Source organism: Dreissena polymorpha, chromosome 16 (genome assembly GCF_020536995.1).
Source record: "Dreissena polymorpha isolate Duluth1 chromosome 16, UMN_Dpol_1.0, whole genome shotgun sequence".
Taxonomy (NCBI): domain Eukaryota; kingdom Metazoa; phylum Mollusca; class Bivalvia; order Myida; family Dreissenidae; genus Dreissena; species Dreissena polymorpha.
The window spans coordinates 32,330,750-32,351,214 of record NC_068370.1 but is presented as its reverse complement, the minus strand read 5'-3'; the positions used below and the strand labels follow the sequence as shown (position 1 = coordinate 32,351,214).

The window sequence follows — 20,465 nt, the reverse complement described above, 5'->3', positions numbered from 1 at the left end:
GACCTCAACATACTTCAGGGTTCCGTTTTACTAAGCTACTTACGCAATTCCTAGACTTAAGCTCATATATTAAATCCGTTGAATTTACGTCAAATTCTTTGATACAATGATAGTTCGTATGTTCTCCTAGTAATTCATTAACTTATGTTGCATTTTAATTGCATAAATCTGCATGACATTAATTCTATTGTACAGAAGTGAATTCAAAATGTGTGTATAAATCCAAGAATTGCGTAAGTAGATTATTAAACGGTGCCCACGAAACTGTCTTATACATAAATTTAAGCCATTGTTCCATTAAGATGAAAATGTGTCATCAATTTTTATTCACTCGTCAAACATCATACAAGGGTCGTTACCAGAAATCCAAGAAAACTCTGTATACATAACAACTAATTGTATAAACTTTGGTTTTGTGTTATTGGTACTTTGTACTCATGTTTTTCAAATCGTTATTTTAGAAAAAATCTATAGTTTAATGTGTCGCTATTGCAAATAATGATGTTAATAAATTACCGTGTTTGGACATCGTCGTCACAATTTCTAACGTTTGGATCATACTAAGCGATGCATCAAATGATAAATGGAATAGGATGTGAGAGTCGGATAAGATTGAGTTTATCAGGCCACATGTTTCTCGGCCACGCATGACAAACTTATTTTATATATTTTATATATAAAATTGTTAATAATTTCCAACACTTCCGTCAAAGTTAAACTTATGTTTATGTTCCATAGGCTTTTTTTATTCTCATCAAGAAAGCTAACTTAATTTTTGTCATATAAACGTAAAACCCCATAAAGTTCAGGTATCTGGTAGAAATTTCTCCTTGCAGAATTTTCATTCGTCCCTAATTCGACCGTAGTGTATGTTGGTACCAAGACGTAGTGACAAGGGAAGGCAACTCCAGACTTACGGAGACTTTGCTAGAGTTATTATAATTATAAATAATGCTTTAAAGTAAAATTATATTCATAACATATGTATCTTATATGTAGGTTATAAATATATACCAATTCAATAAACGTTATCGTCAATGAGTGTAATTATGTATTCGTGTTGGCTGATTAGCCATACAAAGAGACCTTTGTCGTGCGGACGAATATGTAGAATACATACACACGATTCCCTTTAATTTATCTGTTCATACGACACACGAACACAAATATTGTGCATAAACATAAGGTAGCTAAATGTGAAAACGTTGATTTCACAGATGGTAGGCATAAAATATGAATCATGATGAAAGTAAACCAAAGACCCCTCGAATGTGTTATATAAACAGTTTCCTAAATATGTCGTAAGGTATTATAAAGTGTAGTGATGAGAGCAGACACAACAACCCGGACATTGACTGCCTTGACCGCCCGAAAACCGAAAATGCCTTGGATTAATTGATAATTGTAATTACATATTGCACGTTTCTTCGTATAAACCGGTAAGTGTATGCATCTTCACGCTTTAATGAGCTATAATAAACATTTAATGAAAGCGGGACTGCTAGATTTTTATATGTGTTAAATTGTAATACATGTATATCAATAAAAATATGTTACAATAACACAAAAAGGCAAGAAAAAGTAAGCATTTGAGACGAATTTCATAAAATACAATAAAGACAAATTAGCGCCCCGAGCCGATTGTGACCAAGATATTTCGTAAATATTTTCCTACAATAACCGAAGCATTCGTCTTTTTATTAGGATCGGAGTTACTTTTCGTGTGCCGTAGGAATAGATATGCTTGCAGGAAAATAAAATGATCCGTAAAACTAAATTAAGATTTACATCGTACATGCATGATATACATGCTGGCGAATTCGACTACACATAAATTTTCGATTTCAAAATAAAATATCTGGCTTATTTCGCATTTTTCGACACATGTTCTTCTAAACTTTTATTTTCATTTATATTGTAATATATGCATAATAAGTTTTTTTAAAACATTTTGTAGAAATTTATACATATTTGACAAAATCATACAGTCCCGCTTAAAGTTATATTATGGGCATTTTTAACCATTGAATTGAGCTGAAAAGAATTAACAGGTCAAAAGAGTTAGTTAAAATGTGGTGACTGACCAATTATCTACAACTCATCTGGCTACCAGTTGTTTATTAAAAATATATTTTATATTCGATATTTTACATGACTCACCCAGTCCTCTAAGCCGAAATGATCCGTAAAACAAAACTGTGTCTTTGTTTCGTATAAACGAATCTGCACTAAAACTAAATTTAGGTTCACATCGTACATGCATGATCAGTTGTCAAACAAAAGTACGGTTGATATTCAAATGCATTGTTTTTCTCTTTCCGGGATATTGTTTTAGTATGTTGATGCTGCATTAACAAATATACGTGTATATGAAATGAAAACACCAAAAATAAACAACGGTTGCGACAGACACATATAAACTGTTAAATGCCCATACTATCACTTTAAACAGTCCATCCTATTAGTAACGCTACGTGATTAACTGTCGACGTAGGTCATCTAAGAAATAGCTTAAATAAATATCCGTAACACCCAAAGTTATAGGTGGACTGAAACATGCTGAAATTAGTCACCTACTGCCGTCAAACACATGTCATGTCAAGCGTGGTTTTGATCACCTATATCCGATCGTAGTTGGATTATTGCAATAGATAACACAATTTGTTTGTTCTTATCACAGCATGATTGTTCATTCGATGAATACTTATAATAAAGAGTAAGTGAATGATGAAATTAGTACTTTGTGATCGATAGCCAGGTCATTGTTTGGAGGTTGTTTGGATTCATCAACGGTTAGTTTCTTTTTTTCTTATAATTGATTATTATTAATAATAATTAAATTATTATTGATATGATAATAATTATTATTATTATTAGCATTAATGTCTCAAATGAGGTGTGTGTTTTAAATTTTCAGTAAGTTTACGCGAATTGAGTATGGCTATGAAGTTGTTATACTGCAGGTTTTCGAAGAATAGTGAAATGGCATTAATATTTCTCTGTGCGATGTCAGTATATATTTTTTACGGGTCTGCAAAACATGTTTTAAACACACACAAAATGTCTTCAAATATGATATAATTACATATACAAGAAAGACGTATAAGAGAACAGTCGCGTTTAAATTCACGTTTCACCAATCGGTCAGAACATCAACCGGCAATATGATGGATAGGATTTGATTTTGCTATATGAAATGATCTTAATAAATACGACTCTCTCTGTATAGTACACACGCCACTTGTGAACAAACTTATCCTCGTCGATGTTTCAATCTCACACGCTGTTACCGTAAAGTTTTTTTCTTAATATAAACATTTTGAATATATCAAATTCGTTAGGTGCATGACGCTGAACAAGTAAATAATGTACTCACACTCATGTCAGACGGTCGGTTTAAACAAACTTTTAAGGGTCAACCCGGTTATAACAGCAACCGGAAATCCGCTGGATATAACTGGACAATGCTAGCTGAAATGGAGTGCAAATTCGTTTTTGTTGATGTTTTTCTTAACCCAACGTTAAAGAAATGTTTAATATAAACAATGCGTGCATTAACGACCCCAGATATTGGTTTTGTTTATTATAATCATATATTGGTTGCAATCATGAAAATACGAAAAACAGTGTCTTTAGATGTAGAAATATATTATTTTTTATGTATGGTAAACAAGATAAATAGTCCTAAAGAATGATGGCTTCTCCGTAAATTTTGTACAAGCCGTTATATTTATGTGTTATTTTCTATTATGATTTATATAATTCCCATATCGACGTTTGTTATGTTCGTTCGACATTTCACGTTGTAATAAGTAATAACGCGTTGTTATGGATGAAAGTTGCCAGTTACATTTTTCAGAAAAACTCAGATGTAATCATAAATGCGTTAGATTGTATTATCATGTTTGCGACTTCCTCAATATATTATATGTACTAGATATGCATCATTATAAAGAAGAGACACAGACTTTATTTTCTGTATTTAACAGAAAACACCATCGAGTTGTGCCTTTTATATAGACTAGTATTCGTATCACTTAAATTACATGTTGACCTTTGAACGACTCCATATACATACAGCCAACTGTATACTTTGAGAGTAAATAAAGTTGTTTACGGTCCTACTGCCAGCGAATGGTATGTCGTACGATAGTTGGATATAAATGTTGTCTTTGACCTGCGTTATCCGGCCAGCGCACGACTGTGAAAGCGAACATTAAAGGGGTTGTTTGTTTGACATATTGTATTGAGCGTTTAATGGCCGATGTTCACTTCTATTCATTACATGGATGGGTAAACTATTTACAGTACCATTACGATAATGTGCGTATGGCGTTTCTGATTGCATGTACGGTTTCAGTATAGTTCTAAGAGGGATAGGTGCGAATGATGACTGGTTTATAATCGACTCATACTGGAGTAAACAGTATGCTTACATAGTACCTACAGAAATCAGGAGGAAATTACTCGCCTATAATGTGGGATTCAAAAAGCTTTTTATGTAAAAGATAAAGACAAGTTTGACTGGGAAATTGTAATACATGGACTTATTAAACACTTTTAGGTATTTTAAATTTTCATCTAATATACATATTAACAAAAGTACAATATTGTAATATTCTGAAATAATTATAATAGCAAGGAAAACGTTTAATTAAAAGTTCAGCCTTTTGCGGGATTCAAACCTAGGCCCACCCGTTGTAAAAGCGTGCAGTCTACCTCAAAATCCTCTAAATTACTGTACATGTAGTTCATAGCCGGACATGTCGTTATATCACACTTAACTTCCACACAGCGTAATAAAAAGAAAGATTGCTATGACCTTAAACTAAATCCAGGACACTATCTGATTGTTGAATCAAGTATTTTCCTGTAATGCTCTATTGTTCCCCTTTCATAATAAGTGTACCCTTAGACCACTCTGCGTACACTGTAGTCGGAGTATTCTGGATGCAGCAACATCGACCAGTGTCAGTTTTCACATGGAGAATACGGGAATATATATTACACTTAAATAACAGGTACACTTATTGTCTGACTGCAGTTTTATACACATAAATTTTATAAATATTATTGGAATATTTAAAGTACGTTCGTATAAATTAAACATGTCAAAACATAATGTCCTGCTTCAATTATTAACCCAGACATCACCACTACCTATGTTCATTTGCTACATCTTTTGGTACTATAGATATGTTTCAACTCGTTAAAATCCTAATTACCATTTCTGTGTTTTCAAATTGCCTTTTTCAATTTCAATTTAATATAATACAAAAAATGTATATGCTTGTTGATTAGGTCACTTAGTATGATCCTTAGTGCATGGTTCAGTCAGAGACGTAGAACTCTACGTCTCTGGTTCAGTGATTGTTAATTTTACATTTATTTATTTAAACAACCTCCGTTGCACGCATTGTCAAAACAATGGTATTGACAAAACTTGATTATCTAAAAAAAAATATTCACGGTTCTCCCATCATTTATTTCATATTTGTGAACAATATGGAAGTAAAAATCGGCCTACTGAAAAGTATAACATTCTGGTTATATTGAACAACACATAGCCTGAAAAGATCATATTTCCTTATGTCGTTTTAAATGCGTCAGCAGTATTTTTAGGTCGCGAAGCGGTACATTGAATAACACTATAGACACCGTTATTGTTAACTGCCCGACAACGTTTATTCTGAATGGTCTATTTACTGTAAGTTTATGTGGTAAGTTTTAGAAATTTGTAAACGCCGTGACAACATCGCTCGAGAGCCTTTTATTTTTTATAGTCTATAGAAAACAAAGAAATTTAATGCATGGAAACAGCGTGAAACAAAGTCTCATGGGGCGATTTTTACGAGTCCAAACAGAAACAAGCATTAATCAAAGCGCTAAAGGCACTGTAGGTGTTCGCTGTTGTAAAATGTCGTCCTTGATAAGCTTGTGCGCATTGCACAGGCTAATCAGTATGCACAGGCTAATCTTATTTGACATGTATTAAGCCCCTTTTTCCCTGAAAGCAGCCAATATGTACAGATGTCAATGATAAACACTAGACTGGCCAATCTTACAAGCTGTTAAACAATATTAGTCATATAAACCCTCTGCAGTGTACCAGTGGTGAACTATAAACAGGCAAATGTGGTGATTATCTTTCCTATCAAACGCTCTATATAGCATTTGTCGTCTGCTGCAACAGGCATTGGTTTTCTTTCCATACCGTACCTAAAGCTTTTAAGCACATACTGATTTGCAAAATATGGTCTGTAACATTAGTGTGAGCTAACGCTCACACTAAAAATCGCAAATGAGTATGATGGTATCAGCTTATATTTTCGTTGGTTATTCGTTTAAAAGTTGCTTTAAACCCCAAAACAAGCGCTATTGCTTATCAAGGACTGAGCGAAACTAATTTAAATACTTCCTTTATATGTTCATGGAAACATAAAACGTTAAATGGAACCTATTAATCTGTCACTGTTTGTCAAAAACGCGCTATTTATACGATCAAGACTAATAAATGATATGTCATAATATATTCATCTCCTTTATACTTATGATGTATGTAATATATTTCCAACTGCATTTGTAAAAATCTTATTTTAAAAACCACGAGTTTTGATTTTTGTGTTGTTTTTGGGACGTAACATATTTTTTCTGCTTCTTTATTTTTTGTATAAAATCACGTGACAATATATATATGTGCGATTGTATATATATATAGACGATGTACTTTGTATAAGTCTTGAAAAAAAAATCTGTCTGTCTGTCTGTTAATAATAATACTAATGAACCACTCGCCAAATAACCGATCACGTAACATAACAATTATAAAGCCCCGACAAACGGTAGCCAACGACGCGCTTGTTATCGAACTAAATATTATCAGGAATTCTTTTACAATCATCGGAATTCACGTTCATTTTTACTATCAATTTTATCGATACCACGCTATTGCCATAGCTCTAATGATATAAAAATATTTTACTAGTATAATTGTCATACAAGTGAATAAATTAACGCGAATAAATTAACGTGAATAAATTTGGTAAAAGTAACAAGTACACATGTCCATTATTTGAAATATAATAATAAGTCTGACTCATTTTACATAATTATTTACCTTTGTCTTTAAACAGGACACTGTGCATTATTAGTCGAAATTTGCCCTGATCGTACATAACCCAAAAAATTTGTAACTTCAGTTTTAAAAATAATTTCAATCATAATGATATTAAATTTTTTAATCGTCTTAACGCGTATAATTTGTATTTGTATCTTTATAACCTGGGTTACATGTTATTTAAAAGAATAAAAAATACATATAACGGGTATACGTATTACTTTTAACCAACGAAATATTTTGTTTTTCTTTTCTGCTTTATTTACACTGTTTCTTTGTGGAATGTTGTCAAATTGACATCTCGCCAACAGTATATCAGATTCTTATCTAAATATCGATCGACCAATCAGCGATCGATAAATCGGGCGTGACGGGTGCTAACAAAGACCTAGCATAAATGTATTCTAGGTCTTTGGTGCTAACCACCTGTCCGCCATTTTCCAGAAAAATCGAATGCCTAGTTTTCTTTTAAACGGGTTTCGTTTATTTTGTTAAATAAAAAAGGAAATAAAATTTGGTAAAACGGAGTAAATAGGGTTTATGTAACTCGGACAGTCGGTATCCAGAAAGAAAATGTAGAGGAATTAAATGTATACCATTTCCAACGCGGACATGTGGTCTTGACAAGTGCGAGCGGAAGCTTCAATTTGTAGGATTACCGGACTCCCCCTCATAGAACATTACTAAATTTCAGAAACTGAAAAAAAAATGATTTCAGCATTATTCAGTATGAATTATCTCACGTGCATAAATAAAACAATATGAATTTTGATGCCCTATTTGCGTTACTTAACAAATCCTCGTTATAAATCACTTTTTGCGTGAGAAATAAGTCAAACCAATATATGTTACTATTTTAATGAAAAACGTTTCGATAAATAGTATCGTAAATGAGTCATTTTTACTGCTATCACCAATACACGTGGTCACATGGGGAAAGTCGCGTGAGCTTCTGATACTGGTAACTTTTGATAAGCAGCCGGACCGAAACCCCCTATATAGGGCTCTAATTTGTATTTAGAAAATGACAAGGCTGATTTTGTTGTTGGGTACTTTCAATTATAATTATTAATAGATGTCCTATATGAAATGTTTAATAGTATTTATATCACTTTTTTACGTAATAACATGGAGGATTCAGTATTCGCTTGGCATCAATAAGCGTGTGAACTTAACCGAAAACCCAGTTATCAGCGCTTTGTTGTGTCAAATACATGTTGACAAATGTTACGTTACTAATTTCGTAAATCACATGGCTAAATAACAGTGTACAATTATTAATTAATTTCTTATGCCACCATTACGAGCAGTACAGGTAATTTTTCGGTAAGCGCGCAAGCGTTTAAGAGCTTGTTTAGCGTACCGAAATACCCTTTATTGATAGTTCATGTTCTTTGTAAACTAATATATTTAAATACATGTCACATAGACAACTTTTAGCAGTGTTTTAGGACATAAAAGAGGGTAAAAAAAGTCCATACAAATCAGCCTTAATATCGCATAATCTATAGGCAATCTATATGCAAATTAGCAACTTTAGTATTAGCTTATCTAGGTTTTCTAACCGCTAAGATACGCGATTTAAACGTCGAAGTACCTCTTGAGACGATTATTAACATGTCGGTGCTAATTTATCATAAAAATGGGACGGTCAGTTGCCATGGTGACATATTTATTAGATGGTACATCTATGAGGCCGTATGTGCCCGGAAGGCATACTATTTTGTCAGCGTTACTATTTAAAAACTGTCTGATGGGATTGATAAATTTGTCCGCATTTTAACACTTATGTTTTAATTATCATAATTACGCAGTTATAGAGCAGCGTCAGTAAGTTATATTGTTGCACGGTTAATTGTTCATATGCATACATGTTTTCACTGAAAGCAACTGTTGCAACAAAAATTAAGTAATTTTGCATACACAAAAACATTGCAGTAGCAGTAGCGATATAGTTAGCGGTAGCGGTAGCAGAAGCAGTAGCAGTTGTTTGTTGTGTTTGTTGTTGACCAAGTTACATTAGTAATAGTTATTGTTTTTGGTCTTAAAAAATACATTTATTGCAACGTTTGTTTTCTCAGTTTTGTAATATAAACAATAATAATACCATGTATCATCATTAAAAAATCAAGAATCACAATAAGGTCCAATTACATCAAAGAACGGCCTATCAAACTGACTACACTTACTCTGCTAAAGTCTTAAACACAAAGTCTAATCACGTGTTAATTGGTGTGCTACATTGTAACGTTTATAAAAACTGTTTCATTTGAAACACATGTTACTTTGCCACCACATGCTTGCGTTAATATTTGATGATGTTTAATAATGTTAAACCAATTGATCTACTTTAAGAATAACTATATGAAAAGCATTGTCGCTGAAAAAGAATACATCAATAGTTGGAAATTTATTAACTAAGATTATTTATTGAATATGTGTTAATTTTATCTTAATAAGTAAATTAATTCTCATGATATGTTTTTTGGTATTAACAAATACTATTGCTTCGGAGTTCTTATGAAACACAGGTCTCGGCATTTTTTGTCGACTGAAAAAGGTTTTGGTATTTTAAAGACATGTTCAATTTTGTTTGAAGAAGATTTCTCATCGTCATCTCCACTTTATATATTTATCTGAAATGTGATGGGCTACGAATGTTTACGAATTTCTGCTTAAAGGCGATCGTCATCATCATCATCATCATCATCATCATCATCATCATCATCATCATCATCATCATCATCATCATCATCATCATCATCATCATCATCATCATCATCATCATCATCATCATCTTCATCATCTATTTAAAAAAGAAAAAAAATATAATAATAATAAAGAAAAAAAAAATATTATTAATAATTTATTATTGATGCAATGAACTATCAGACTGAACTTAAACAGATATTTAATGATCCTGCAGATCCATTTTTCAGTCAGCTGGAGCAAAAGATTTTCATAAGGATAATATATGGTTAGCTAATATACCGTGTATAAGTCCCAATATGCCAATTGTCATGCCACGTGGGGAGAGTTTTCTCATTTCTGAAACTAAGCCTTTAATCCCAACTGATGCATCGTTTACGTTCATCCCCTTAAAATGTGAGAAATGCCACTGATCGATCTATTCCTAAACGGAAATTGCCGATGATGTGCGAATGTTAAACGAGCGCGACAGACGTGCATGTCTTCCAATAGAACCAAAAGAAGTCAATCGTCAAAACATCAAAAGATCAGTTTCTTGTTGACATCTCGGGCGAGTGGTAGGGCCTCAGTGTCTTCTTGTGAGCGCTTACAAATGGTAAGGAATTGCGAAAACGGTTGTGAGTGGTTGCAATTCTGCATGCAGTATGTTTTATGTTTAAATTGTTCATAGTTCAGTTTCACGCTTATAATCAAGTACTCTTGAATGTAAATTGAATAATAACGAGCGCTTATAATCGTGTGTTTTAAGTAAGTTGTTGAACTTCAGGAATATAATAAGATACAGTTTGTCTATAAATTACGGTCACAACTGAACACTCGGAAACAAACATTACAATATAGAGACGCAATTTCAGTAATATACAAGTGACGCTTTCAGAAATTCATACATCAACTTAGCTCATGATAGCAATTAAGTCGGATTATATAAATGACCCATAGCATTTTAAAAGCTAACACTTAATTTGGGACTTGCAAACTAAGGATGAATTAATTTTAGCAACAAACAGTTAAGCTTCATTTAAGAATTTGTGTTGTTTTAATGACGTTATGGAGTATACAAACTACACTTGGAGGCACTTCTAACGCATCAGTTAATCATATCAATATAGCTCTCTTATTTTTTATCGGATTGTGTTGAAATTTGGACCAACAATAATTGAACACATATCTGATTACTCCTGAAAATTTAATTGAAATTGAAAAACAACAAAATGTAAAACTTAACAAATAAAAATCGTCACTTCAAAAGTCAAATTCGCAGACTCGTACAACGTTAAATAATAACAATGTGAAAATAAAACGCATAAACTTACACGTCTAAATAACTGACCGGCTTGCAACATGCCGATTGAGCAATTTCGCTCGCGAATATTCATACGAGCCATAATGTTTTTCTTAAATTTATAATGTTATGTTGTTCTTGTGTAAAAACTTAACTAGAATTATGAAATTGAAATTAAATTGGAATAAATGTATATTGCCTTTTACTACACTTGGTAATTTTTCTAACGCAACACTTTTAAAACTAACATACCTCAGTAATGAGTGAATATTTTTATCAAAAATTGCAAATGTGATAATTTGACTACAGTATGTGCAAGCTAACAATAAAATCATTCATCCGTGACGATCGAACGCTTTAGCAAGTGGGAAAGGTAGCCTGTAAAAAGTAAAGTGTGCGATTGCGCTCCTGAATATTCATACGAGCTATATTGCTTTGTAAATTAATTTTATGTTTTCCTTATGTAAGAACCCACCTAAAATAATTAAATTGAAATAAAACTAGAATTAAATCGCGTTTCAACATTTTCACGTGCAAAAATATAGAACAACACCTACCCCACGTGCTCAAGCGTCCAATCGTCACGGATGAATGATTTTATCGTGAGCTTGCATAGAACGTAGTCAAATGATCGTACTAGTATGTACAATTTTAAATCAATATCTTTACTCGTAACTGAGATATTCAAGATTGGGTTAGAAGTGTCTCCAAGTGTATATTGTAAAAGCAAAGATCTATCAATAAACATCCATTTTTATATCTTTGGTAAAAAAAGTCATTGAAATGTTTATGGTGCTCATATTTACATGGACGAGACTTTAATCGATAAGGTAATAAATTGTACATAACTAAATGAATTCGAGTACACTTCACTTTGATTTAGATTCTCTTCGCGTTAAAAAAGTGGCATCGTACGATTATATTTCAAACAGCAAAACTATCTGATGTACACCCGAGATAAAGTTTAATATTAATTTTTTAACAAAAATCAACGCGCAATGCTTTTTATGTTATTTATAAACTCAGGGGGAAAAAGAAGTTTAAGATGAACGTTATTTCGGGTTTACTTGAAATTTAATTTAAGTTTGTTCGGCTCGCCATTAATTGCCAAGTACAGTTCACAGACACCACATTTGATAATTATTGGAAACATAACAAATCCTTTAAAAAGAAATTAAACTTAATAAATGCGTTCACATTTATAAAATAAAATAATAAACATGTATGACATGATATTATAAAAGTATTTACATTTATGAAAAAAATGAATTTTGCTATATTTTGAGATATTTTAGTTTTATTGTTCAATGTTTTGATAATATAAATCATAAGCGGACCATATTAAGATAAATTATCATTGCACATACAAAATGAAACGTTGTATTTTAAGACTACTACGTTTAAAGCGTACATTTATATACATTACGGATCATGCTGGACGATAGCAGAATTTCCATGAATCGAATAATTTTTTTAGCTTTATTGGTGTTATTACATAGATTCTTACGATATAACATATTTTCCATGTAATGATGAAAGAAATAGCGGCGGTATTTATCGAAAACATTATTGTTCGTTTTCACAGTTTATCCCAAAACGTGCTAATTTAGTTTGTCAGGGTATATTTACAGCGACCACTGCTTCTTCGCGACGGCCTTAAGTTCAGACCAGATCGTGCTAAGTTATTGTTGAATGTGATACATAATTGGGCGGACATCATTCGCACATCCGCAGCATGACCCTTTTTATAATCGGTGTCCTCCGGTGTGATTGAGTTGTTGGAAAAGAAGAAACACGGGCATAATACCAACAAATATTTGCAAGTAAAATCCCTGTTACATCAATTACACGGGCATAATACCAACAACAAATATATGCAAATTAAGTCCCTGTTACATCAATTACACATTAATATAAGTGGAAACACAATTTTAATTATTAAGCAGAGCATAACATTTCTAGCTATTACAGTTTTTCGTTGAACTGAATTTTAATTCTTTTTTAATTAAACCCATCTTTGTGTTTAGTGAGCCGCTCGCACCCCATTCATAACCGGCGTATTCTGCGTGAGACATAATGTGATTGTAACTTAATTCCGAAATTAATTAAGTTGCATTCCGGTATGCTTTATGCGATCGCCATATACCGGCGGTATCCTGTTTAAAAACGAAGTCGGCTTTAAGCATCTGTTAATCCGGTAATCCGGTAAGTACCCCATTAAATTTGTCGATTGCAGTATCAACAATGGCAGTGACGCTTACATGGTTAAGTGGTTTTATTTCTGGTCTCTGACCTTTATCAGTTTTTCGATTTTGATAGACGATGACAACACTTGTATAAATGTTAAATAATTGCCAAATTCTATCCGAGCTGTTTGTATCCACGTTCCCTTCTAGTGCAAGTGTTCATTTATTATTCAAACTTCACAATTAAATAAGATATGATAAATTATTACACTTCAACTATGCTAACTTTTCCAATTAAGGTAGCGCACCTCTAATGGGCACATATCCAAATATAATCTAATTAATTATTTTCTTAATCAGCATCATTTCACTGAACTACATGCAAATTTGTAGGTAGGCTTTCCATGCTTAAAAAAAAATATACCGATTTTTTCAAAACCACCCCCACGCTCGGCTTTTGTCCAGTTTATTTTCACCCCTGGGGTATATAAAAGTTCCATAATTCATTCAAATTTCCAAATATGGGCATGCAGTTGGTGTGTACAGATGCTGTAAAGGTGTTTAAAGTTTAAACAAGATGAATTAAGTATTCTTTTACAGACATTTATTTTTTACAAATTTTTATCTATGGAAGAACGCCATGAAATGTAAGTGATTTCAGCCAAGTAAAAATTGGGTCGGTTAAAAACAAAGTGTCATAAAATTCAAAATAGTATCATTTAAGTCATATTTTAAACTTAGTTTTTATAGAAACACTATATACAGCAAAAATACTTAGAACTAGACAGATTTACCGTTTACTTTTTGAAATAAAAATAAAAATGCAACATGCATGGTTCGTATTTTCAACAGTAAATCACCCAATTTCACCATAACGTTGTTTTAATTTTAATAATTGAACAATGTGCATAAAAATTGCAACATATTTAACAATAAATATAGCTTATATGCCATATTAAATCAAATTACGTTAGAAAATAAATAAAACGCGTCGCAAAAAAGTAAACGTCGTCGGCAGGATTCGAACCTGCGCGGGAATATCACAAAAGATTTCTAGTCTATCGCCTTAACCACTAGGCTACGGCACCTAATAGTAGGCTCTTCAACCTTCGAAGAAATCGCGGGAAATCATTAGAGGTGCGCTACCTTAAGAAAATCACGACCCATTACAGTAACGTTATCAAAAGTGGCACATTTGCTTTATTAATTCATTAACTTCGACTATGAAACAACTTTTGATTCAATTTCATCTGATTTCATTATATATAAGTAATATTTCAAACATATGTGCACTGTATACAATTTAATTCTTTTTATGTCCATGTTTTCTGTGTTGATCACTGACGAAGTGTAAGGTATCTCTGGGCGTTAACTTTGAACACATTCTAATTTCTTAAGTGTTCCATATATCGTCGCAACAAAACCGCGTGTGGCTATATGCGTTTTCGCAACATTTTGCTGCATAGCATCACGGGCTTTGTTGAAAGAAGAACGTTTGGGGTTCGTTTATTGAGGTACTTTTTGTCGAAAAATTCAATGCAGAAACTCTGTTTCCTGGATGTGCCTGCATTAAGGCTAATGGGAGGACACCTGCATTTTGTATTCGAACTTGGCTGGTATAATCTAATATAATGGAAATGCGCCTTGTTTGGGTCTCGGTTCGATGTCTGAGTCTCATCAGACGGCTGTAAACTGACAGAAACTTCGCAGACCACAATCTGGTTACAATGCCGCATGCACTCAACCTCATAAAATGTATCGATCATAACTAGTTAACTGTCGTTCCACGTGACATGTGTCGCTGTCAAGGGGAGATATTTGTCAGCCATTACGCAATTAGCTGCGGAGATAATATATGAAACAAATTTCAATAATAGAGTTGTATCGTTTTGATTTTTTTTTAACATAAATGTGTCGTTTAATCTAATTAAAAACACGAATTCATTGTTCTTATGAGATGGTTCAAATCGCATCCATATATCGAAATGTCCATATCAGCGTAATTTTATTTCTGTAAGAGTTGAAGTTTGCTCTTTCCGCAAATCAAAGTTGAAGACATACGTGGTTATTAAAGTCATGGAAAGATGCATTCAGACAACGACCAAACTATCTGTTATTTGAAGCAGAAAATCGTGTTGGAGTGTGCATGTGTCTATTGATCAGGGCTCGTTATAGTCAGTATAAACATAAGGAAGAGAGTGTCTTCGCTTTGTTTACTTTTCAACGGTCTCAGCAGTTAATGATATTTATTACTTAAAACGATTTTAGAATAAATACCGTCAAGTAGATACTTATTTTAAATTCTTTTTTATCAATTTTGATATTTTAATTCATTCTTTTCCTCAATTAAAAAAGAGATTTTCAACATTGATTATGTATAAATCTGAAGGAAAAGCGACTCAAGAGACGAGTGTTTTGATTGGCTGTTCAGAAAATTTGTACGTCGACGTACAAAAATTTACGTCGACGTACAAATTGTGCGTCGACGTACAAATATAATACGTCGACGTGTATTTCATATTTGTACGTCGACGTTTTCTCATTTTACCTAGTAGGTCTTGTTGACTTTTGACCCAAATGGTACGTCATAGTTCCAGAGGACCGCTTATTCAAAGCATGTGACTTATAATCTTGCTGTTCCAAACCGGTCCAGCAATAAGAATTTTACTGTGCACGGAAAACCCGAATCACGCACGGTGAAGAAACTTTATCTATTACCGCGATGCGTGACTCCGCGTTATTTAATTGTAAGGAGTCCAGAACTTCTTTTATTACTTTTTTGTATGAAAAGACAAAGCATGTAATTCCCTTGTATGACGTCGTAATTCATTTGGTTTTCATGTGATAATCCATTTGCCACAAATAGTTCCATAAAGCCAAGATGGCATGAAATAAAATAACATCGATATATTTCTTTTCAGGAAAGCATACCCACGGCCGGGAAATGATTGGCGCAAAAACCAGGTCAAAAAGTAAGTCATTGGATAAAATGGACGTCGAATCAAAAGAGAATGGCGTCATATCCAATGGTTTTCATGGTTACAAAGAAGGCTATAAAACGCTCGAAAAGTCAGAGATGAATACCGGTCGACCCTTGACAAATTTGTTCAACAAGCTCATCCTCCCATTGGCGCTTGTTGGTCTTACCCCTCAGATAGTAATGCTGTATTGGTATACGAACGTCAAGTTTGCCGGAAGTTACTCAACTTTGATCGCACACTTCCGTAGCGACTCCGTTCTTGGAACAATTGTCGCAATGTGGAATCAACTAAGCATTTTTAACACGTTTACTGTGGGAGTAATCTTTGGCTTTTTTGCCTGGGCACTGTTTTGGATGGTCGTTCTGCCGGGAAAAGAAGTTCACGGACCTGTGACACCAAATGGAAACGTGCCGCAGTACAAAGATAACGGCTTCCTGCATTACTGCGTCACAATGGCTGGGTTCGCTATCCTAACCATTGTGCTGAAGTACAACGGCTTGACCCCCACGGTCGTGTATGACCGCTTTGGTGAGTTGCTGGGGTTTATGAACGTGTTTGCTCTTTGCTTTGTCTTTCTCCTGTACATCAAAGGGATAACCCGTCCGTCCACATCGGACAGTGGGAAGACAGGAGGTGGCTTCGTCTTCGACTACTACTGGGGCACGGAGTTGTATCCTCGTATTTGCGGAATAGACGTTAAAGTGTTCACTAACTGTCGATTTGGAATGACCGTCTGGCCACTGTTGGTTTGTATATACGCACTGAAGAGTTACGAGATTCACGGTTTCGTAGACAGCATGTTCGTCACTACGATTCTTCAGCTGACATATATTACCAAGTTCTTCACATGGGAAGCCGGATACATGCACACTATTGACATCATCCTTGACAGAGCCGGCTACTATATATGCTGGGGCTGTCTGTGCTGGCTGCCGTCCCTGTATCCAATCGTCAGTCACTACCTCGTCACGCACCCACTCCGTCTCGGCACTCTACTTGCCACTAGCATATTGGTCTTTGGGTTGTTTTCTGTTCTGATCAATTACCTCGCCGATCTACAGCGTCAGGATGTACGCAAGGCAAACGGAGATTGCCTAGTCTGGGGTCGGAAACCAGATCTTATACGTGCAAAGTACAGGATCGAGTGTGGCGAAGAAAGGGAGAGCATCCTGCTGGCTTCCGGTTGGTGGGGACTGTCCCGCCATTTTCACTACATTCCGGAAATCCTTCTGTCGTTTTTCTGGACGGTGACAACCGGATTTGAGAATGTTCTTCCTTACACGTACGTTATTGTTCTCGTTATTCTGCTCACTCACCGCAGTTTCAGGGACGAACAGAAGTGTAGCATGAAGTACGGAGTTTACTGGCAAGAATACTGTGCCAAAGTCAGACACCGAATCATACCGTTTTTGTTTTAACAGCTTCGATACTCGTGTTTGGTTTCTTTTCAGTTACATATTAAATATTAAAACAGAAACAATTTAAATACTTAAACAGCAGAATAATGAATACTATCCACTTGGTTTAAGCTTAGCTCACTAACAGCATTTTATTGTGATATTTTAAGCAAAGTTTTCACTCTTGAATCTAGTTCTCTTTTCATACTTGACAAGTAAACTATGCTAATAAAGTTGTCTTTGCTCGGACGTCGGTTATTTCACGAGATGATGACGACATAACAAAAAGTTGGATATTCGTGTATTTGTTTAGCACAATTTAAGTACGAAACATACGTATTTTATATAGGTACAAAATATGTTCACGTATCCGTTTAATTGTGGAAAAGCTATATTTAGCCACGTCAACATTTTTTTATCAAGACTAGGACTTGTTCTGTTTAGTATCTACGCTGTTTTCGTTGCCATATTTTACAGTTATATTGTTCTCTGAATATTTTGCACATTTATACATTTTAACATGAATAATCTGCATGGCAGTTTTTAATTAGATTTTTTAACAAAATCTTACATTATATGTTACAATCTTTTGAAAGTTCCAAATAGTAATTTGTAGACACAAACTGTATTTTTTTAGCATAGATAATCCATATCCTTTTCGAAACTCACAGATGCAATTTGTCACACTTGTGTTGTATATGTTAGACTAATTCATATTAAGACGCTTCCCATTATAAGTCGGAATTCAATTACTACAGTACAGGTAAAAGATGGTTTGCGAACTAATGCCGATTTCGATTGCGATAACCCGATATATATGTAAAATATTTATTTAGTGTTGCAGGTGTCTCCGAAACAACACACGGGATTTTCTGAGATTCATTTTTATATTTTACATCACTGTATTTGCACATATTGGTTGTTTATTGCATTTATTGTTTAATTATTGACTCTTGAATTAATATGTAGGTATTGAATACAGGTAAGTATAAGTTTCTTTAGCTGAGCAACGGGTTCATGGCGTTTGGCCACAAACCAAGCCAAAGTTGAACTGTTTTCATACTCATTAATTGTTGTCCCGAAAGCACATGTTTGTATCTTTTATTTGTGTCGTGTACATTTTAAATAAATCAATGAGAAAATTGTGTTTGTTCATCAATTTTAACTAGGCAACTATTGTGTAAACTATTGTGTAATGAAGAATATTATTCGAGAAATTCTAAAATTTGAATTATTGTACATGGACCATTATCAAAATATATTGGGCATAATTATATTGGACCCTTATGGGTTGGCCCGCCCAGAAACGGCTGGGATTAGAATCTCTGACGTTTACTCATTGCTCTATCGCTTGTTTTAGGATTTTCGCTAATGTAGTTTGGTTTTAAATGCTAATTGCATCACGAAATTTAGCATCTTAAAACGAAAGCTTTACACCATTATGGTAATAAAGAACGCGTTCACCATTCGTATTAAAATATCAATATGACGTATTTGGGATTTTTCAAATTTTACTGAGTCGGATGCACCAAGTTAAAGGAAACTTCTTTCGCCTATCATCTCAATGACAATGGCACTTCTGTTGCCGATTACCCGAGATACCGGTATGACATACTTTTGTATACTTATATACTTTTTAGTGAACCAGAAATGAAAAAATCGCTGTTGATTACTGTTTAAGTAAGCAGGTAAAATTCGGGCTAGGTTCACGAAGGTTTGAAATATGCCCTGTCACAGAATTAAATGAATTTACTTTTATCTTATAGGGCAATATATTGAATATAGGAAAACAATAGTTTTATAATTAATATCGCTTTATTATGGTTGCTATGGCACATGATAAATACATGTGAATATTTGTTATGGTATATTAAAACAATTGCAAACCTATATATATATATATATATATATATATATATATATATATATATATATACATTATGCTTCATCTTGAAAATTATAACATGAGTATTGGAAACACACAGCATGATGTAAAAAAGCAACAAATAGTGGTTGGTTGTCATGGTAACGAGAAAGAACAAAATTAGTGCCAAATCGAGCGTATTTTTTATTAATAACATCCTCGCGTGAAATGTGAGAAAAGCCAAGATTAAAAGGCACACAGTCGGTCAGGAGTACTTTATGTATGTGTGTATGGTTCTTCTTACGCTAGATTTTGAAATGTCAAACAAAGTTGAAAGTACTTTATTTGAGAGACCTGACTTAAGCTTGAACAAGAAAATTCCAATAGTAGTTGCAACAGTTCTAGCAGGCGTGTTTCTTATGGATGAATCACTGACTTTCAAGAGTTCTACAAAGTTAGACACCGAAATTCCGGTAAGATTGGACATGTCTTCATCACTGAACGTTGCAAAATCATCAAATGACAGCCTTTTATTTTTTGAACATATGCAATAATCTCGAACTGAAGTAAGAAGATTCAGAAGGGATGGTCTTTTTAAAATCACATTATCAATTGAAGACAGTTTAGAAATCACAATTTCTTCAAAAGAAGTACCATCATGTTTGAAATGACCGGGACAGCACGTTCTTTCCGCTGTTATGATAATATTATGGGAAATGAATGTTTCCGTTCTTGTAGAAGTGGGAACAACACTTAATTTAGGTCCAGGCTTATTAAAACATTATAAAACAATATGCACGGCTTTTTGATGTTGTTTTTATATTTAATTGAATCGAAGGAGGGCTGTTATGGAGAATATTGTGCGACGGTGGTGAGCTGAAAAAGGCACATGGAGGTTGCAGTGATGTAGTATAGTACGCTGGCCGTCT

At 33.8% G+C, this 20,465-nt stretch overlaps 1 protein-coding gene across 1 annotated transcript; it reads left to right on the top strand.

Annotated features, from left to right (window-relative positions):
• The first annotated feature begins 4,910 nt into the window (after nt 1-4,910).
• Nucleotides 4,911-18,815, top strand: LOC127862103 (uncharacterized). Its single transcript, XM_052401075.1, has 2 exons — nt 4,911-5,021; nt 16,216-18,815. The coding sequence occupies exon 2, from the start codon at nt 16,239-16,241 to the stop codon at nt 17,691-17,693; it is 1,455 nt and encodes a 484-aa protein (XP_052257035.1). The 5' UTR covers nt 4,911-5,021; nt 16,216-16,238; the 3' UTR covers nt 17,694-18,815.
• The last annotated feature ends 1,650 nt before the right edge of the window (nt 18,816-20,465 follow it).

What these genes read in the sequence shown, in the direction of transcription:
- LOC127862103 (XM_052401075.1), top strand. Translation starts at nt 16,239, where the DNA reads ATGATTGGCGCAAAAACCAGGTCAAAAAGTAAGTCATTGGATAAAATG.